This window comes from Phoenix dactylifera, chromosome 16, assembly GCF_051530095.1.
Source record: "Phoenix dactylifera cultivar Ajwa chromosome 16, Ajwa_hap1_PhDact_Kaust_v1.1, whole genome shotgun sequence".
Taxonomy (NCBI): domain Eukaryota; kingdom Viridiplantae; phylum Streptophyta; class Magnoliopsida; order Arecales; family Arecaceae; genus Phoenix; species Phoenix dactylifera.
In genome coordinates this window covers 147,501-167,207 of record NC_143205.1, presented here as the reverse complement: position 1 = coordinate 167,207, position 19,707 = coordinate 147,501, and the positions used below count along the sequence as shown (strand labels likewise).

The 19,707-nt window shown below is 42.6% G+C and overlaps 1 protein-coding gene across 5 annotated transcripts in view; it reads left to right on the top strand.

The window, feature by feature from the left end:
- Positions 1–986: 986 nt before the first annotated feature.
- Positions 987–19,707, top strand: part of LOC103697786 (uncharacterized) — a 24,129-nt gene continuing 5,408 nt past the window's right edge. For 2 of the 5 annotated variants that reach the window (XM_088712517.2, XM_008779714.5), the window contains exon 1: positions 993–1,647. In XM_088712517.2, coding sequence (XP_088568643.2) covers positions 1,294–1,647 — 354 coding nt within the window. In that variant the 5' untranslated portion in view covers positions 993–1,293. Of the gene's footprint in view, positions 1,648–19,707 lie in introns of all 5 variants that reach the window. The other 3 variants (XM_039114758.3, XM_088712518.2, XM_026801370.4) reach the window with 3 other exon arrangements.

Below are 19,707 nucleotides of genomic sequence, written 5' to 3'. Positions count from 1 at the left end.
TCTGAGTCAAAGGACCTAGTTCAATGTCTAATCCACTATGGTTTCTTTAGATAGATACTGCCAAGGGACACCTCACCTATTGCACAGTATAAGTTTCTCAGATATTCTATTTCATTAATTTCAAAAAATTTAAATCTTTATGGGGGATTGTTGGAGTTTTAATTAAAAAAGAAAAAAAGATTTCAGTTTTTCTCATCCCGTGATCTTTAGTTGTTTTAAATGTTTTTTTTTGTGAGATGCCTCTTTCAGAAGAGTTGTGACTCTTCAAAAGAGAATATTGACTTCCAAAAAGATATGGTATTTCCGAAATATTGCGTATCTTTGGAACCATTGCATCTATTCGATCTTCAGATAGAGTCTATAAATAGACTCCAATGGGATTCATCAAAATCCAATCCAATTTCTCTCTTTCTCTCTCTTTTTCTCACTGGTACTTTATCTCTCGAGAGTTTTTTTCTATAGACAAAGTTCTTCAATTCTTCAACTTTCTACTTTCTATATTTTTTTCTTATCTTTTCTTTTTTTCTGGACATCTGAAGGAGTCGATCGGGTCAAGCCTCCACAGCGATTGTGCTCGTTAGAGGAGGATCAAGCTAAGTTGGGTTGTTATACCTTAGGGACGAGATCGCCGCAAACTTGCATGTAGCGGGCGAATCACGTTCTTCAGGCAGTGTTTATCACACGCCTCAATCCAAGCAAGTTCTTCAATCTTTTGATTTTATTCTAGTAGATTATCTTTTATAATATTTCTATAAAATAAAGATATAGGCAATATATTTTCAGTAGATCAGTTATTTTTCAATTATTTTACATTATGCAACTAAATAAACCCAAAATTTGCCGACCTTGTTACAGGTGGTATCGGATCCATTTGCCATAAAGTCGGAGGCAGAAACAGTATCCCAAGCGAAAGGTGGGCAGTTTTGTTTTATTTTATTTTATTTTATTTTATTTTGTGAGGTGGGTATTCCATGGTAGTTGATCAGATTGGGAAGACGACCTCATCCAAGTCCGACTACTTGCCAGGCCTGATCACGTTTCCACCACTCGTTCGATGCCCAACTCTCCTCACCCTCTCTTCCTCCTCGAGTCAACGAAAATCTTCCACCTACACTGCACCTGAAGTCCACCATCACCATCACCACCATCATCCATCTCTCTCTCTCTCTGGCCAGCCTGCAGTGCAGATGCTTCCCATCCATGATATATCCATCTCTCCTCTCTTCCTCCTGATCAGCTAAGTTCTTTGTGAAAGTGAAAAGGAAAAAGTTTTTTTTGAAAAAAAAAAGGCTCATGAAGTCTCTCCGCCTAATCCTTCCTCCGTCCACCTCGGAGCTCGGGGGATGGATGCCGTCCGGGAACAACCCGATCAGGAGGAGCAGGACCCCCGGGAAGCTGCTGGGGACGGACCACCCGAGGAGGCTGACGTTCCCGGTGGCGGCATCCATGCCGAACGCTATCGCTGGCCATCCTATGGAGAGTGCCGCTTCTCCCTCTTCCTTGACCACCTGTCATCGTGATTGTGATCCTGGAGCTCCTCCTCCTCCTCCTGCGGCAGAAGCGACGCTGGACCTCCGAGCCGACTCGTCCGCCGACCGCTCTTCTGCTGCTGCGGATGCAAGTGGTTTGGAGGAGCAAATCGAGAAGGTGGGTGCCTGCCGAACTCCTTCCCCCTCGAATATCATCTGATATAACGATATTAATAGAACAATATAGTCCCTCGATGCAATCAATCCATAAATTAATTACTGATCTTGGTGCAATTGCTTTGAAAAATGTTGTCAGCCCTCGTTTATCATCGTTAACGCCGTCTAGAATTTTTATTAGTTATTATTCTGCAGTTAAATCTGATACATTATGTTTCCAATTCTCTTTTCATAATTTCCTAAGATCTCTCCCTCAATCACCAATCCTTCCATATATTGTGCTCGTTTCCTTTTGTTGTTGCTATTCTAATAGATTTATTTTAGTATAGTATGAACGATAAATTTGATTTTTTTTACTGTGTTTTTGTGTATGCATATTTATAAATATCTAAAATTGTTCGTATACCTTCGTAAATTGACTATCTACTTATATATCTTTGTTAATTATTCTTACCATTATAAATATATAAAATTACATTTATACTCTTGCAAATATGTTATTTATATATATACCTTTAAATTATTTTTTTTTCCCATATATAGTCTCAAAAATTTAATATATGCTTGTATATCTCTATAAATTATTTCTTTTTACATATCTATCTTTATTGAGTTAGGATATACATACAAAAAGAAATAATTTATGAATTCAGGACTGAGATCAGAGTGCAGCTCAGCTGACCTGTGGTCGGCGGAAATCGAGCTGAACCAGCTGGTCAAGATCTGAAAAAACTAGCCTCATTCGAATTGGCCTGCAAGAAGTCCGCTTGCCGAAGAGTTTTCATTAAAGAACTCTTTGATACCTAAGTTAGAATAGAGAGAAAATAGTGTAAAAGAAAAAAATTTCAGCAGAGGCTGGTTCTCTGTGAATAATATTGTATGAGGTCCCCCAAATCTCCTCTTTATATAGGGGAGTCGATTTTGTCGTTATTTGGGTTGACGTGCACAAGTGGTTAGGTGGTGGCCAGTAGAACGGCCTCGGCATGAGCAGTATACGGTACGAACCGCACGCTGAATGCAAAGTTGTCGCAACGGCCAGTCACTGTTATGACAGCCAATTGCCAGAACTGTCAGTCCTTATCGGTGTGTGTTGATAGGCTCCTCGGTTGGAGATAAAGTTGTCCATCTCAGCCCGTTGGCTCCTTGGCTAGGGCCAAAGTTGCCTATCTCTATTTGCACCGAGGTTGTTGAGGTAGGCCTTGTCCGAGGTCGAGGTGTCCAATATTTTTTTTCATCACTTATACCCCACTTTTAAGGCCGAGCTGCATTCCAATTTGGGTGATGGGAGTTAAGTTCATTACCTCGATCGAGGACAGAGCTCTTATCAAGGAATAAAAAATGCGTCGATTGGCCTTTTTGAAGAGTTATTAGATATGAGCTATCCTGAGGTGCCATTAATGCAGGACTTTTGAGGCATCATTACTGCAGTGATCCTAACGAATTGCCCACATTGTAGCTCTAGATGAATGTAGCTCAATCTTTCCGGATAGCCGAACCGGTGCTATGATCTGGGTCGTCCGCGACTCTAAAAAAGGGTGGCTCCATCCTTCAGTTTATATTTTTTGCTCCATTTTCTCCTCTGCCCAAGTGCTTAAGCGTTTAGGCTCCTAGGTGGTGCTCTTGCGAAGTCTCTCATCTCCAGCACCGGTGTCCTCCACATTCTCTGGTTTCTAGTGGGTACATTCCTTAGTTGCTCAGCCTCTTCCCTTTATATTCTTCTTTGCTTCCTCGTCTTCCTCTTCATCGTTTCCTTCATCTTCTCTACCACCATGAGTGGAGCCGAGTTTAATGCCTCTGAGGGGAGTTGGTCGTCGGGCCATTCTCCTCAAGCTCGACATCCGTCACCTCCAGCTGAGTCCGAGTCCGATTGAGCTCAGATTGCGAGGTGCCTATCCTCACACAAGAGGAAATGGACTACGCCCGAGCCTAGTATTTCATTTCTTCCAAGTTCGTCTTCAAGCTTGTTGGTCCTAATGACCGAGTTCCCCGACCCCCTTCTTCTCGGCTCGGTCTATACGATGAGACTCTAAGGGTCGGGTTAAGACTTTTTCTTAACCCCTTTTTCATCCAGCTGATGAGGGTCTACTGCCTCGTTTCGACCTAACTGGTCTCATACTCGTGGCAGATCCTCGTCGGCTTTCTCTCTCTCTCTGCCTTCTTTGAAATATTCCTGCCTCAGTTTTGCTTTTCAGGGGGTGCTTCACTTTGAAGAGGCATCCTCAGGACAACAATTGGTGGTACTTTTTTCTTCCAAAAAGCCACAAGTTGATATGTGGTGCTCCCTCTTCGATCCATGGATGGAAGGAGAGATTCTTCTTCATTTACTCTAAGCAGCCATGATGGTTCAAAACCGTATGGAGGACACCTTAGAAGAACTTGAATCGGCCTCCGAGATTGTCTGGCAATGATCAAGGGGCCTTGGACAAACTTCTCTAGTCTCGTTCCAAGATCCTTGTCCTGCAGGAGTTGTTGTCCGAGGAGACTTGCAATCCTTCATAAAGTTGTTTACTTAGACTACCAATCCTTATTCTTCTTTTTAGCATGCCATGAGATCGGCTATGCATATGAGATGATCACATTGCTCTCAAGGCATGGCTCGGAGCTCAGGGTGAAGTGGGAGGTTGCTAAAGAGTGCGTTCGTCTGTCTGAGGAGGGGGCAGAGGCTACTGAGGAGCTAGCTCAGCAGCCCGAGGTGGGGCGAAGGCAGCCGAAGACAAGATGGAGTCGACATAAGCCCATGCCTCAGCCACACAGACCTAGGCAAAAATAAATTAGGCCCAACTATCCGCAGCTAGGGAGGCCTTCAAAGCCACCAAGCGGAAGGCTACGGAGCTTTCTGTGAAGTTAGTCTGGGCTAAGCAGAAGGCCATCAAGGCCGAGGAGCGAGCTGCCAAGGCTAGGGAGCAGGTCATCCATGCTGTGGCTAAGGTCGCGAAGGCATTCGAGGAGTACCTGCCTCGGAGAAGTTCCAAAATGAGACCTTGGAGAACAAGATCGATGCTTTTGGGAAGAGTTTCGAGGTATGCCGTGGTTGGGCTCAGCAACTCTTACCGAGGATGGACTTTTCTAGCCTCTACGATGGTGTCAGTGAAGGAAGGGGTGGCAAATGCATCGAAGAAGGTGAGGCCAGCGGCAATGGCGGTGAGGCACTAGCTGCAAGGAGGGTGAGGTCGATGGCGGCGTCAATGACCTCGACAATGGCAAAGGCAGGAAAGGTGAGGAATGAAGTCCTGCCTTTCCATCTTTTTATTCTTTCTTCTTTTCACTTAGGTAAATCGAGCTTGATGTACTTTCTTTTTATTCGGTCTCTGCTGAGATTAGTGTAAAAGTTCAAAACTAAAAAAAGTAAAGAATCTTCCAAGTACTTGGCTTTGGCTTTTGTTCTTGTTGTTTGTTTTTCACTTGAGTTCAAGTCGTTGCCCCAAGATTTGACCTTCTCTTGTAGATCTTTTTGCTCGGCTTCTGCCGAGGTCAATGTATACACTAAAACACAACGAAAGTAAAAATTTTTTCCAAAGTACATAACTTCGTCCTTTACTTATTGTTGTTCATTTCTTGGTTTTGAGTTTAGGTTGTCGCACTGAACTCTTCCCTTACGTTTAATTTTGTCCAAGAAGGAGTAGTGTAGAGCTCAGCTTCTTGGTCAATCTTTCCAAAGTTTGACCTCGAGAAATTTTGAGTGAGTTCAACTTGAGGAGGTCATAGGTCAGCCCGATTTATCTCTCTTGTTGATCTTCTCCGAACTTTGGTTTTAGAGGAATTCCAAGTGAGCTCAGCTTGAGGGGGGTCTTAGGTCGGCCCGGGTTGTCTCACTTGTTGGTCATCTCTGGAGTCTTACTCTGAAGAGATTTCGAGTGAGCTCAGCTTGAGGAGGTTTCAGGTCGGCCTGGGGTATCTCCTTTGTTAGTCATCTCTCCGACCGGGTGTTTTCTTTGTTGGACATCTCTAGAGTCTTGCTCTAGAGGGATTTCGAGTGAGCTTGGGTTAAGGAGGTCCCAAGTCAGCCCGGGGTATCCCCTTTGTTGGTTATCTCTAGAGTCTTGCTCTAGAGGGATTCTAAGGGAGCTCGACTTGAGGAGGTCCTAGGTCAACCCAGGCCGTCTCCTTTATGAAGGAAAAATTTCCCGAGTTGTCCGATAAAATCGAACGCCAGGCATGAAAAATCAGTTTTAAATTTTTTTTATTTTATTTATAACAATTATAAATATTAAATTTAAATTTTATATAAAATTACCTCAAGCCCGTAGCGGAAGTTGGTCGAGGTAATTTGAATCTGGATCTGAATCTGGATCCCTGAAGGTAGCTCTGCAAGGCCTGGATCTGCAAGCCCTCTACTTCGCACGCACGTCAAGCTTCGTAAGAAGGTTGGATGTTGTCTTTACTCGTGCAAAACAATCTTTTGCAAAAGGGACCCTTGGAAGAAAAGAAATCCAGAAAAAGGACCTTCCCTTTTCTCTTTCTTTCTTTCTTCTCTTTCTTTCTTTCTTCGGTTTCTTTTCTCCCGTTTCTTCACAGCACGCCTAAGCCACAGACGCCCGTCTCTTGATCCTGATCACAGAGGGAATAGAAGGGAGGAGAGGACATCGGATTTGGGCCGAGCTCCAAACCACCAGAGAGAAAGGACTCCTTCCTCTCTCTTCTTCTTCTTCTCCACAGAATCAAAAACTCCTTCTGTCTGACTATTTTCTTCTCAAGAAAATTCTCATCCTCTCATCTTCAAGATGATACGGTGGCCTCAAATAGGCCAACGCTAAGAGGAGTTAAGAGGCGCTATTGACCAAGCATTAAAGAATTCATTTATGGATGAATTTCATAACGCTTGTTTCAAAACAAACGGTGGGAAAAAACTAATGAATCGATGAAAACGTGCCAGATTTCAAAGATCTAAATGAACCGGAATGTAGCCGGTTCAAAACCGAACATTCCGGTCCAGACGGCAAGCCGAACGGAGTCCGGATGGTGGCACGTCGTGGCGTTGAACCAAGGACGGAGAAGACTCTGTTTTTGCTCCCAGGCTTCCTTTCCATCGCGGCTCACAAGCATCTCTTAAGGGTCCATGAGCTTAAGGGTCCATGGGTCCACAGGAGGTATTTAAATGGGATTTAAAAACCAAGTCAGCCGTTAACCATTGAAATGGTTTTAGCCAAATAGGAAATGGGTTAGCCCATTTTGTAATAAAGCAAGCCTATTTGGTTCTAATCCAAATTGACAGCCGATTTAAATGATTTTTGACTCGGAAAAAATTCCACATGAGTCCGACTCATGGGGAATTCAATTGGGTCCAGTTTCGGCTCGATCCAAGTCCGACTTAGATCAGAACAAATACGAAATTAAATCCCACTTAAATCATGATCGAGCCCAATTACACTAATTTAGACCCAATCAAATCCAATCTCAACAATTGAGTCCTGATCAAGTTCCATTACATTAATTGAAACTTGATTGACCCGAAATACAGACTTAATTAGTTGTTCATCCATGAAATTTAGCATGTACCTCATGTTCAGTGCTAGCTGAACATAGACAGAACCAAATTCCAAATGACCCACAATTTAATTCTTAATTAAATTGGGTCAAGACCTTCTTACTTAGTTTGACTAATGTGCGTGACTCCGATAGGTTCGAACACTAAGCCGGTAGTACATGGACTACTCCATGCACTAATCGAGGTGACCATCTAGCAATGATACCCGACGTCCGGATAGGTCGAATATGCAAAGCAACATTCAAGAACCTAGACGTATGGTTGTTGCATAATTCATCCCTATGACCATCGATGCTCAAGATGACCTCAGAGTGAACTGTCGAACTCTGGGTCCGGTCATCCATAGTGTATTTCAATTAATCAAATCAAGTGACCATCACTTGGTTTACCCTGGCCAAGGTTTTACTGAATTGAAATACAGCGAGACATCAACTCCTATAATCTGGAGCGGTCAATCCCATCTTGACTCGTACACAGACTTTGCGAGTACTTGACTGCACCCAGCATCCTTCCGATCCCTGAATTAGAAATTCAGGTCATCCAGTGCCTAAGTACAGTGAGTTGCTTGCAAGTCACCGTGACAGTCTCAGGTCTAAGGGGTACTTATGCCCATACGCTTTGCGAGCTAACTCCCGACAGTAGAGTGCTACGCAGGTGAGTCACTGTTCAGTGATGATGTACTCCTACATCTCACCTGTATGCCACACAGTGTCTCCACACTTCTTGGTTTAAGAGGACAACCAACTAAATGACACACAACGACCTATACTTGACATAGCTATTGTCCAATTGACAGCTCATCATTTGGTCGCGAACTGGTTTAAGGACTAAATGATAAAACCTCTTTTATCCACTAAATTAGTCCTAAGGACTTCATCACAATACACAGGAGTTCAATTTGAAGATGTAACACTTGTGATGAATAGAAAATTGCCAGAATAAATTTTTATTCATTTTAATAAAATATATACATAATCCAATTTCTTACAATTAAAAATTGGCTTTGGGACACAATTCCCAACAACTCCCACTTGGACTAAAGCCAATTTGTACAGTATCTTATACCCATCTTCGATTTGTGATAATCGAACTCCTTTACAGAAAGGGCTTTAGTGAATGGGTCAGCTAGGTTCTCCTTTCCATCGATCTTCTGAAGATTGACGTCACCTCGTTCCACAATCTCTCGTACAAGGTGGTAGCGACGCAGAATGTGCTTGGTTCTATGGTGAGACTTTGGCTCCTTTGCTTGTGCAATGGCTCCAGTATTGTCACAATACAAAAGAACTGGACCATTGATTGAGGGAGCAACACCAAGTTGATTTACAAACTTCTTGATCCAAACAGCTTCCTTTGCCGCATCTGATGCAGCAACATACTCTGCTTCGCATACGGAATCGGCTACTGAATTCTGCTTGGAACTTTTCCAGCAGACTGCTCCTCCATTCAGGGTAAACACAAATCCTGACATACTCTTACTGTCATCATGGTCTGACTGAAAACTAGAGTCTGTAAACCCCACAAGTTTTAAGTCAGATTCTCCATAGATTAACCATTGGTCCTTAGTATTTCTTAAATACTTAAGGATGGTTTTCACCACCTTCCAATGGTTCTCACCCGGATCAGACTGATACCTACTCGCTACTGCTAGTGAGTAAGCAACATCCGGTCTTGTACATGTCATGGCGTACATGATAGAACGTATTGCAGAAGCATATGGGATTCTACTCATACGCTCTCTCTCTTCGGAAGTTGTCGGACAATCTTTCTTAGAGAGAGAAATTCCTTGGCCTATCAGAAGATAGCCCTTCTTGGAATTCTCCATGTTGAACCGCTTCAACATAGTGTCGATGTACGTGGATTGGGACAATCCAAGCAACTTCTTAGATCTATCTCTATAGATCTTCATCCCTAAGATGTAGGATGCTTCTCCCAAATCCTTCATGGAGAATTGTGATGACAGCCAAAGTTTCACATTTTGTAATGCAGGAATGTCATTCCCAATTAAGAGAATGTCATCCACATACAACACAAGAAATGTGATCACTGAACCGTTAACCCACTTGTAGACACAAGGTTCTTCTTCGTTCTTAACGAAGCCATATGTTTTGATAGTTTTATCGAAACGTATGTTCTAACTTCGAGAAGCTTGCTTAAGTCCATAAATGGACTTTTGTAGCTTGCATACTTTGGACTCGTCTATGGATGTGAAACCCTCAGGTTGTATCATATACACCTCTTCTTCCAGCTCTCCATTTAGAAAAGCTGTTTTCACATCCATTTGCCAGATTTCATAATCCATATATGCTGCTATAGCTAGCATGATCCGAATAGATTTTAGCATTGCCACAGGGGAAAAAGTCTCGTCATAATCGATACCATAACGTTGACGATACCCCTTGGCAACCAGACGGGCTTTATAGGTTTCCACCTTTCCGTCTGCGCCTCTCTTTCTTTTGAAGATCCATTTGCACCCTATGGGTTTTATCCCTTCGGGTGGATCAACTAGTGTCCATACACTATTGATTTCCATGGATTCCATTTCGGATCTCATGGCGTTAAGCCATAACTCAGAGTCGGACCTTTGCATAGCATCCATATAGGTAATCAGATCCTCATTGTTCTCATCAAGCTCAATAGGATCTGCATCTTGGACCAAAAAACCGTAGTATCTGTCCACTTGACGCGGTACTCTACCTGATCGCCTTAATGGTGCTTCTACATTGGGCTCCGGGTTTGATCTAATCGAATCCGGTTCTGTGGGTTCAGTAGTTTGTGTTAAATCTTCCATCTGCTGAGCTTCATTAAGTTCAACCTTAGAGGCAACAATTCCTTCACTAAGGAATTCTTTTTCCAAAAAGGTTGCCTTAAGTCCTACGAACACCTTTTGTTCATTAGGAAGGTAGAAGTAATAACCCCTAGTTTCCTTGGGGTACCCTACAAAATAACACTTATCGGACCTAGGACCAAGTTTGTCAGTTTGAGAACGTTTAACATAAGCCGGACATCCCCAAACCCTAAGGTATGAAAGTGTCGGCTTACGCCCAGTCCATATCTCATATGGAGTCTTCTCAACAGACTTACTTGGAACCTTATTTAGTATTATACACGCAGACTCTAAAGCATAACCCCAAAAAGATACAGGCAGACTAGTAAACCCCATCATGGATCGAACCATGTCTAACAGAGTTCGATTCCTCCTTTCGGATACACCATTGTGCTGAGGTGTTCCTGGAGGGGTCCATTGTGAGAGAATCCCATTCTCCTCTAGATAAGTCAAGAAATCACCAGAAAGGTATTCTCCTCCTCGGTCTGACCGAAGGATCTTAATACTCTTTCCAGTCTGTTTTTCTACTTCATTACGAAATTGTTTGAACATTTCAAATGATTCCGACTTGTGCTTCATCAGATAGACATACCCATACCTGGATAGGTCATCTGTGAAGGTTATGAAGTAGGCATAACCACCTTTGGCACTTACGTTCATAGGTCCACATACATCAGTATGTATGAGGCCAAGAACATCGCTGGCTCGTTCACCCTTTCCAGAAAAAGGTGACTTGGTCATCTTACCCAGAAGACAGGATTCACAAGTTAGCAATGATTCACAATCATTGATTTCTAAAATGCCCTGTTGGGCTAACCTGTTTATCCTGTTTTTATTTATGTGACCTAACCGGCAATGCCACAAATAGGCTTCATTGACATTATCTAACTTAGGGCGTTTATTAGAGGTGTACATTACATTCACAGGCAGTGATAGAGTATAAATGCCATATTTCAATTGTCCACGAAAAATTTTAATACCATTCAAAATGATATCACAAAAATTTTCTTTTATTGATAAACAATAACCATTTTTGGCCAAAAGGCCTACAGAGATGATATTCATTAAAAATGTTGGACAATAATGACAATCATCTAATATGACTACTCTAGATTCAAAAACAAGCTGAATGACTCCTAAAGCTAGGACTGGAACTGATCTTCCATCTCCAACGTTCAGGAATCTCTCGTCATTCTTGAATCTTCTACTAACTTGAAGTCCCTGCAACGAATTGCAAATATTAATTGGACTTCCGGTATCCAATACCCAAGTGGTAGAATCATAAATTGAAAAATTACAAGGTGTTATCATATAATTACCTTGTGCAGCAACTGTTTGCTGCTTTTTCTTCTTAGGCCTGTTTGGATCAAGGGACGCTATGTAAGCCGGACAGTTCCGCTTCCAATGACCCATCTTCTTACAGAAGAAGCACTCTGCCTTGCTCTTATCGGCTTTATGCTTCTTAGTCTGGCTGGGCTTAGAGACCCCAGCACGAGATTTCTGCACCTTCTTCTTCTTTCCTTTCTTAAAGAAAGAAAGTCCTGCAGAAGTCCCACCTACCACATTCACCGACTCCTTTTTGAGTTGGTGATCCTTCTCATAGGTCTGCAGTAAACCTAGCAAACCATGATAGGATACTTCAGGTTTAGTCATTCTATAATGACTAAGGAAGGTCAGGTAGGACTTGGAAAGTGAGTTTAAAATGGCGTCCTTGCCCAATTGCTCGTGCAAAGGAAAGCCAAGTTTACTTAGGCGATCGATTTGTTCGACCATGTACAATACATGATCGGTGACCGATGCTCCTTCCCTCATGCGGGCATTGAATATAGCGCAGGAGGTTTTATGTCGTTCAACATCATCAGGTGTGCCGAAAGACTCCTTCAACATTTGAAGGATTTCCACTGGCTGCGCTTCCTCGAATTTACGACTAAACTCATCATTCATCGAGGCCCTCATGATGCAACGCACTGTAGTGCGATCGTTGAGCCACTTCTGATAAGCGTCTCAGATTGCACGTGGTGCATTGGCTGCAGGTTTCTCAGGTGCAGGATCCGATATCACATACAGGATCCGCTCATGCTCTAATACTATTTTCATCTTTCGATACCAGCTATCGAAGTTAGGTCCATTAAGCTTATCATTGTCTAATAGTGTTCGGAGGGACAATGAGTTAGCCATATCTGAAAAATAAAGGAAAAACCCAACTAATCAGTATATGATTTATTTAATCCTAAAGACTTGGACTTTAGTCTAAAGTTTTCTCCCACTATTTTAATCGAATTAATAGCCTCTACCTTTAATTCGAGGAATTACTTTAATTCCCTAGTGGGTACTAGAATCCGCATAGACTGCATACGGGCCCGAGGAAGGCTCGGCCAACCCATGTGCATCTAAGGGTAGGTACATTACCAATTATTTCTCTAAACAATTTCTAGCAATCAATTTTGCCCCAAGTGGTAATCAGTAGGCGGAGGCCTCCACTGAAAATCCTGGTTAGGTCCAACCATTAATGAACTAACTCGATGATACTACCTAATGTATGATCAGGCCCGAGGAAGGCTCGGCCAACCTAATCACAATTAGATAGCTCAAAAAGCTATCATATAATGAAGGATAATTCCAGTATTTAGAGGAACACCAGACGGAAGCGTCCTGCATGTTCAACTGTAATATTGGACCTATTATCATTCACCTTAATGGGAGGCTATGATCTAGTTATCTATATAACTTTATCATTTTAAGGACCTAATAATTTAGAGGATTTTAAATGATATGTAACACTGACCGATAATTCTAAATCCTCCCACTGACTTCACCAAATCATATAGAGGACTAGCTCTTATTGGTCTATTAGACACCTAAATCAGTCACACTGATTTTTCTTAATGGCATGGGTGAGTGCCAAGTATCAAGGTACCTTAATCAAAACTTGATCGACCAAATTGGCCAGGTAAGAGAGATCATGGGAGGGTTACGCCATTAACCTCTTTCCTAGACACCAACTATGTTGGCCAGGTAAGAGGTAGCCCCAATTAAAAACCATGATCAAATGCCGACTTACCTTAGACACCAATTGGTTTATCAAGTTGATTTAGGTTATCCTTGGGAACTCGGGCTCGACCACTAAGCCACAATCAGATCCAATTGAAATGTTTGGATATGATAAACTACAACTATTGAGTTTGATCATTTTATAAACCTTGATTTAGTCTAGTTCAACTATTGATTAGATTAAATCATGTTTCTTAAGTTAGTCCATTTCAATTTGATTTCATGATTAGGTCTAACCTAGTCAACTAATCTGATTGCGCTAACCCATCCCCAAATCCCATGTTCAAATTTAAATTTTAATTCGAATTTCAAATTTTGAATTTTAAATCTTTATTTGAAATTCAAATTTTAAATTTTAAATTCAACATTTAATTCTTTATTAAATGCATTATGATCATGGATTCAAGGTGTCAATTTATTCCAAATATAAACAATTTATATTTAAATTTTGTGGTCATAATAAATTTAAAACTGAAATTTCATAAACATCAATTATGCATAATTTCACAAAAATAAACTATTTATTTTATGATACAAATTAATCTCAATTTTGCGCTAGGACAACCTTTTCACTATAAGGAGTTAACCTTATAGCAGGACAACCTTATAATTCAGCACAAGATTGATATTTTATCAATAAATCTAGATCTAATCTAAATTTAAAAATTAAATCATGCATAATTCTAGATATTATAGGCCAATTCCATCGGCCAACCTGGCTCTGATACCAGTTGAAGGAAAAATTTCCCGAGTTGTCCGATAAAATCGAACGCCAGGCATGAAAAATCAGTTTTAAATTTTTTTTATTTTATTTATAACAATTATAAATATTAAATTTAAATTTTATATAAAATTACCTCAAGCCCGTAGCGGAAGTTGGTCGAGGTAATTTGAATCTGGATCTGAATCTGGATCCCTGAAGGTAGCTCTGCAAGGCCTGGATCTGCAAGCCCTCTACTTCGCACGCACGTCAAGCTTCGTAAGAAGGTTGGATGTTGTCTTTACTCGTGCAAAACAATCTTTTGCAAAAGGGACCCTTGGAAGAAAAGAAATCCAGAAAAAGGACCTTCCCTTTTCTCTTTCTTTCTTTCTTCTCTTTCTTTCTTTCTTCGGTTTCTTTTCTCCCGTTTCTTCACAGCACGCCTAAGCCACAGACGCCCGTCTCTTGATCCTGATCACAGAGGGAATAGAAGGGAGGAGAGGACATCGGATTTGGGCCGAGCTCCAAACCACCAGAGAGAAAGGACTCCTTCCTCTCTCTTCTTCTTCTTCTCCACAGAATCAAAAACTCCTTCTGTCTGACTATTTTCTTCTCAAGAAAATTCTCATCCTCTCATCTTCAAGATGATACGGTGGCCTCAAATAGGCCAACGCTAAGAGGAGTTAAGAGGCGCTATTGACCAAGCATTAAAGAATTCATTTATGGATGAATTTCATAACGCTTGTTTCAAAACAAACGGTGGGAAAAAACTAATGAATCGATGAAAACGTGCCAGATTTCAAAGATCTAAATGAACCGGAATGTAGCCGGTTCAAAACCGAACATTCCGGTCCAGACGGCAAGCCGAACGGAGTCCGGATGGTGGCACGTCGTGGCGTTGAACCAAGGACGGAGAAGACTCTGTTTTTGCTCCCAGGCTTCCTTTCCATCGCGGCTCACAAGCATCTCTTAAGGGTCCATGAGCTTAAGGGTCCATGGGTCCACAGGAGGTATTTAAATGGGATTTAAAAACCAAGTCAGCCGTTAACCATTGAAATGGTTTTAGCCAAATAGGAAATGGGTTAGCCCATTTTGTAATAAAGCAAGCCTATTTGGTTCTAATCCAAATTGACAGCCGATTTAAATGATTTTTGACTCGGAAAAAATTCCACATGAGTCCGACTCATGGGGAATTCAATTGGGTCCAGTTTCGGCTCGATCCAAGTCCGACTTAGATCAGAACAAATACGAAATTAAATCCCACTTAAATCATGATCGAGCCCAATTACACTAATTTAGACCCAATCAAATCCAATCTCAACAATTGAGTCCTGATCAAGTTCCATTACATTAATTGAAACTTGATTGACCCGAAATACAGACTTAATTAGTTGTTCATCCATGAAATTTAGCATGTACCTCATGTTCAGTGCTAGCTGAACATAGACAGAACCAAATTCCAAATGACCCACAATTTAATTCTTAATTAAATTGGGTCAAGACCTTCTTACTTAGTTTGACTAATGTGCGTGACTCCGATAGGTTCGAACACTAAGCCGGTAGTACATGGACTACTCCATGCACTAATCGAGGTGACCATCTAGCAATGATACCCGACGTCCGGATAGGTCGAATATGCAAAGCAACATTCAAGAACCTAGACGTATGGTTGTTGCATAATTCATCCCTATGACCATCGATGCTCAAGATGACCTCAGAGTGAACTGTCGAACTCTGGGTCCGGTCATCCATAGTGTATTTCAATTAATCAAATCAAGTGACCATCACTTGGTTTACCCTGGCCAAGGTTTTACTGAATTGAAATACAGCGAGACATCAACTCCTATAATCTGGAGCGGTCAATCCCATCTTGACTCGTACACAGACTTTGCGAGTACTTGACTGCACCCAGCATCCTTCCGATCCCTGAATTAGAAATTCAGGTCATCCAGTGCCTAAGTACAGTGAGTTGCTTGCAAGTCACCGTGACAGTCTCAGGTCTAAGGGGTACTTATGCCCATACGCTTTGCGAGCTAACTCCCGACAGTAGAGTGCTACGCAGGTGAGTCACTGTTCAGTGATGATGTACTCCTACATCTCACCTGTATGCCACACAGTGTCTCCACACTTCTTGGTTTAAGAGGACAACCAACTAAATGACACACAACGACCTATACTTGACATAGCTATTGTCCAATTGACAGCTCATCATTTGGTCGCGAACTGGTTTAAGGACTAAATGATAAAACCTCTTTTATCCACTAAATTAGTCCTAAGGACTTCATCACAATACACAGGAGTTCAATTTGAAGATGTAACACTTGTGATGAATAGAAAATTGCCAGAATAAATTTTTATTCATTTTAATAAAATATATACATAATCCAATTTCTTACAATTAAAAATTGGCTTTGGGACACAATTCCCAACACTTTATTGGTCATCTCTGGGTCTTGCTCTAGAGGAATTCTGAGTGATCTCGACTTGAGGAGGTCCCAGGTCGGCTCAAGGTATCTTCTTTTAGTTGGTTTTGTTGTCGGACTATCATTGACCTCAGAGGTCTTAGGTCGGAGCCTAGGTGCTCCCTAGGTATCTCGAGTCAAGTATGCTTGTCACAATTGTTCAACCTAAAAAGCAAATGCAATAAAAAGATTTTTTATTTAAAATAAGCTCGAATTATAATGAACCATACTGATAATAGATGCAAAGGTTGTCTGAGTTTCAAGTCTATAGGATTAGGGTGCTTTCGAGTTGCTCTAGTCTATACGCTTTTGGCCGTACAACTTCAGCTATTTGGTGTGGGCCTTTTCAATTTGGTCTTAGCTTTCTAATCTATCCTATTCAGGATGCTTCAATTTTTCTTAAGACGAGGTCGCTAGGTCGGAGGAGCTTGCCTTTGTCCTTGAGTTGTAGTACCAAGTTGCTTTCTACTAGTATGCCACCATATGGATTTAAGCTCATTCTCTGGTTTCTTCCAACAAGTCGAGGTTGGCGTGGAGCTGATCTAAATTTGCTTGGTCATCGAAGCTTTCCACCCGAAGTGATGGAAGTTTGATCTCCAATAGGATTACTCCCTATGTTCCAAAGGCAAGGTTGAAGGGCATCTCTCTCATAGGGACTCAAGACATTACTCGGTATGCCCACAAGACACGTTAGAGCTCTTTGGTCCATAGCCCTTTCGCTCGATCCAGTCTCGCATTTAGTCCCTATAGGATTGTTCAGTTGGTCACTTCAGCCTCTCCGTTGGAGTGGGAGTGTGCCACCGAAGTAAATTAAGGGTCAATTCTGAGCTCGGTGCAGAAGTCTTTTTATCGACATTGTTGAATTGATGTGTATTATCTGTGATGATTACCTAGGAAAGTCCAAACTTGTAGATAATGGCCTACCAAACGAAGTCTCGAGCTTTCGTCTTGGTGATCTGTGCAACTGGTTCAGCTTCTGTCCATTTGGTAAAATAGTCCACCGCTACAAAGAGGAACTTGCCCTGCCCAATTGCCACAAAAAAAGGTCTAAGGATGTTGATCCCCCATTGCAAGAGTAGACAAGGGGCGTTGATCGGCGTCAGTGGTGCTGCTGGTCACCGTTGGATGTTTGAATGACATTGACATCAGACACACCTCTTGATGAACTCAGCCTTATCCTTTTGCAGGGTTAGCTAGTAGTATCCCTGCTACAGGGCCTTGTAGGCCAGAGATCTGCCTCCTAAGTAATTATTGTAGATGCTCTCATGCACCTCCTGAAGAGCATAATCTGCTTTGGTTGGTTGGAGGCACCTTAGGAATGGAAACAAAAATAATCTTCGATATAACTTGTCGTCGAGGAGGATATAGTGGGAGGCTTGTTGCTTTATTCAGAGGGCCCTAGCCTGACTACAAGCACTTTTTCATCCTTCAAGAAGTCAATGAGAGGGTCTATCTCGCTCAGCTCGTTGGTGGCTTTCATCACGACCTCGGTCTCATCGATGCTCGAGGTCTCCAAGACTTTGAAGTAGCTGGTTTTGGTTAGTTCGACAGTCTCTGAGGTGGCCAATTTCGATAGTAGGTCGGCCCTTGCATTCTCCGTCCGAAGAATATGTTGTATGTCGAATTTACAAAAAGATTAGGTGATCTCCTTTACCTTTTGTCGATATTTAATCATTGACGACTCTTGAGCCTTGAATTCTTCTCATACTTGGCCGACCACTAGTTGTGAGTTGCTGAAGACCTTTGTTGCCAAACCACGAGCTTCTTGAAAAGCTTGAGGCCGATTATCATTACTTCATATTCGACCTCATTATTTGAGGCTGAGAATTCAAACCATAGAGCATACTCTATGATCACTCTATCCGGGTTGGTGAGTATCAGTCCAGCCCTGTTGCCCCTCGGGCTTGATGACCCATCTACGTGCAGGATCCATGGCCGTTTTGTAGTAGTTTTCTCGGGGGGCTCAGTTGCTCGAGATGCTTGGGACCTCAGTGGGACCACCAACGATGGTGTTGATGACTCCAGTAGTCGGGCTGTTGTCGATTGGCTCCGAAGGTGGCAGACTAGAGGTTAAGGCAGGTGCCGAGCATGAACATATTTATCCAATTTTTCACATTGGATGAGTGCCTCGATCTCGTCCTTGAGCTAGAGACACTCTTAAGTGTTGTGGTCGTAGTCTCGGTGGAAGTAGGAGTACTTGTTTTAGTCTCTCTTGACCGTCGAAGACTTTATTTGATGTGAAAGGTGGAGGTATCCTTGGCCCTCAATCTCCATGAGAATCTAAGTCCTTAAGAACATGAGTGGGGCGTACCTTTCAAACTTCTAAGGGGGGCTCTTGGATCATCGTGAGCCCCTTTCGCACTGAGGTGAAATACTCCTTGGCTCTGTTCGCTCCTCGCACCCCCTCTTGCCTCCTCGAGGAGATCCCCCACTAGTAGACTCGTGATAGAAGGACATGGCTTTTTCTACGTTGGCATACTTTTCTGCTCGTGCTAATATTTCGGCAAAGTCGACGGAGAAGCCCTTCTCCAAGGAGAAGAGGAAGCACGTGGTCATAAGCCGCTCTTCATCGCCGACATTGCAACCGACTAATCTAGGTCGTGGACTTCTAGTGTCGCTACATTGAAGTGGTTAACATAGTCCTTGAGAGACTCTTTTTCCTTCTGCTTGATGTCCAGCAGTGTGTCTAAACTGTAGTGCCATCTCCAGCTGGAGATAAAGTATTCCACAAAGAGACGGGCGAGCTGCTCGAAAGAGTAGACAGATTTGGGCCAAAGCCTTGAAAACTAGAACTAAGCCACTTTGAGGACGATTGCGTGGAAGGCCTTGCAAGGCACGACATCGGTGGCTCCATGCAGCATCATGAGAGTCTTGAAACTCTCCATATGATCAAGAGAATTCGAGGTGCTATCGTACGACTCTACTTGGGGCATCTTGAACTAGGGTGGGATCGGTTTCTCTATGATCTACTGAAAGAAAGGGGGCTTCGAGGAGAAGTTGAGATCGTTGTTTACCCTCTGAGCCTAACCACTAAGTGTCTGAATATGTTGGCCTGTCTTTTCGATTCTCCTATTAAGATCAGCGTCCTGCTTGGGTGGAGGCTCCACATGGCAAGAATGCGAGTGGCTCGGAGCAGAGTCCTTGTCAGAATGGGGGCTTAGAGTGTGCCATTTTCCATCCCAATTAGGATTTGCTCCATCGAGTGTGTCAACTCTGGTGAGGCCATTTCGATTCTCAAACTCGAGAGCGGTGCCTGGACAGGCGCATGCGGTGCGTCAACGACTAAGAGTGGTAGCTGGGCCAACCAAATTTTTGTCGGATCGGTTTCGGTCGTGCTGTTGTTTGCTATAGGCCTTAGACCACCGGGGTGAGCGCCTGCACTTGTTGAATGAGCTAATAGAACTGCTCATTGCCCACAAACATGGATGGTTTCTCTAGCGGAGCAGGTTTTGGGCTTGGCAACGACCCTCGGAAGGTCAGAGTATGGTGTTGTGAAGCATGAGACACACCGCATGCCCCTTGTGACCTCATGCTAGCTG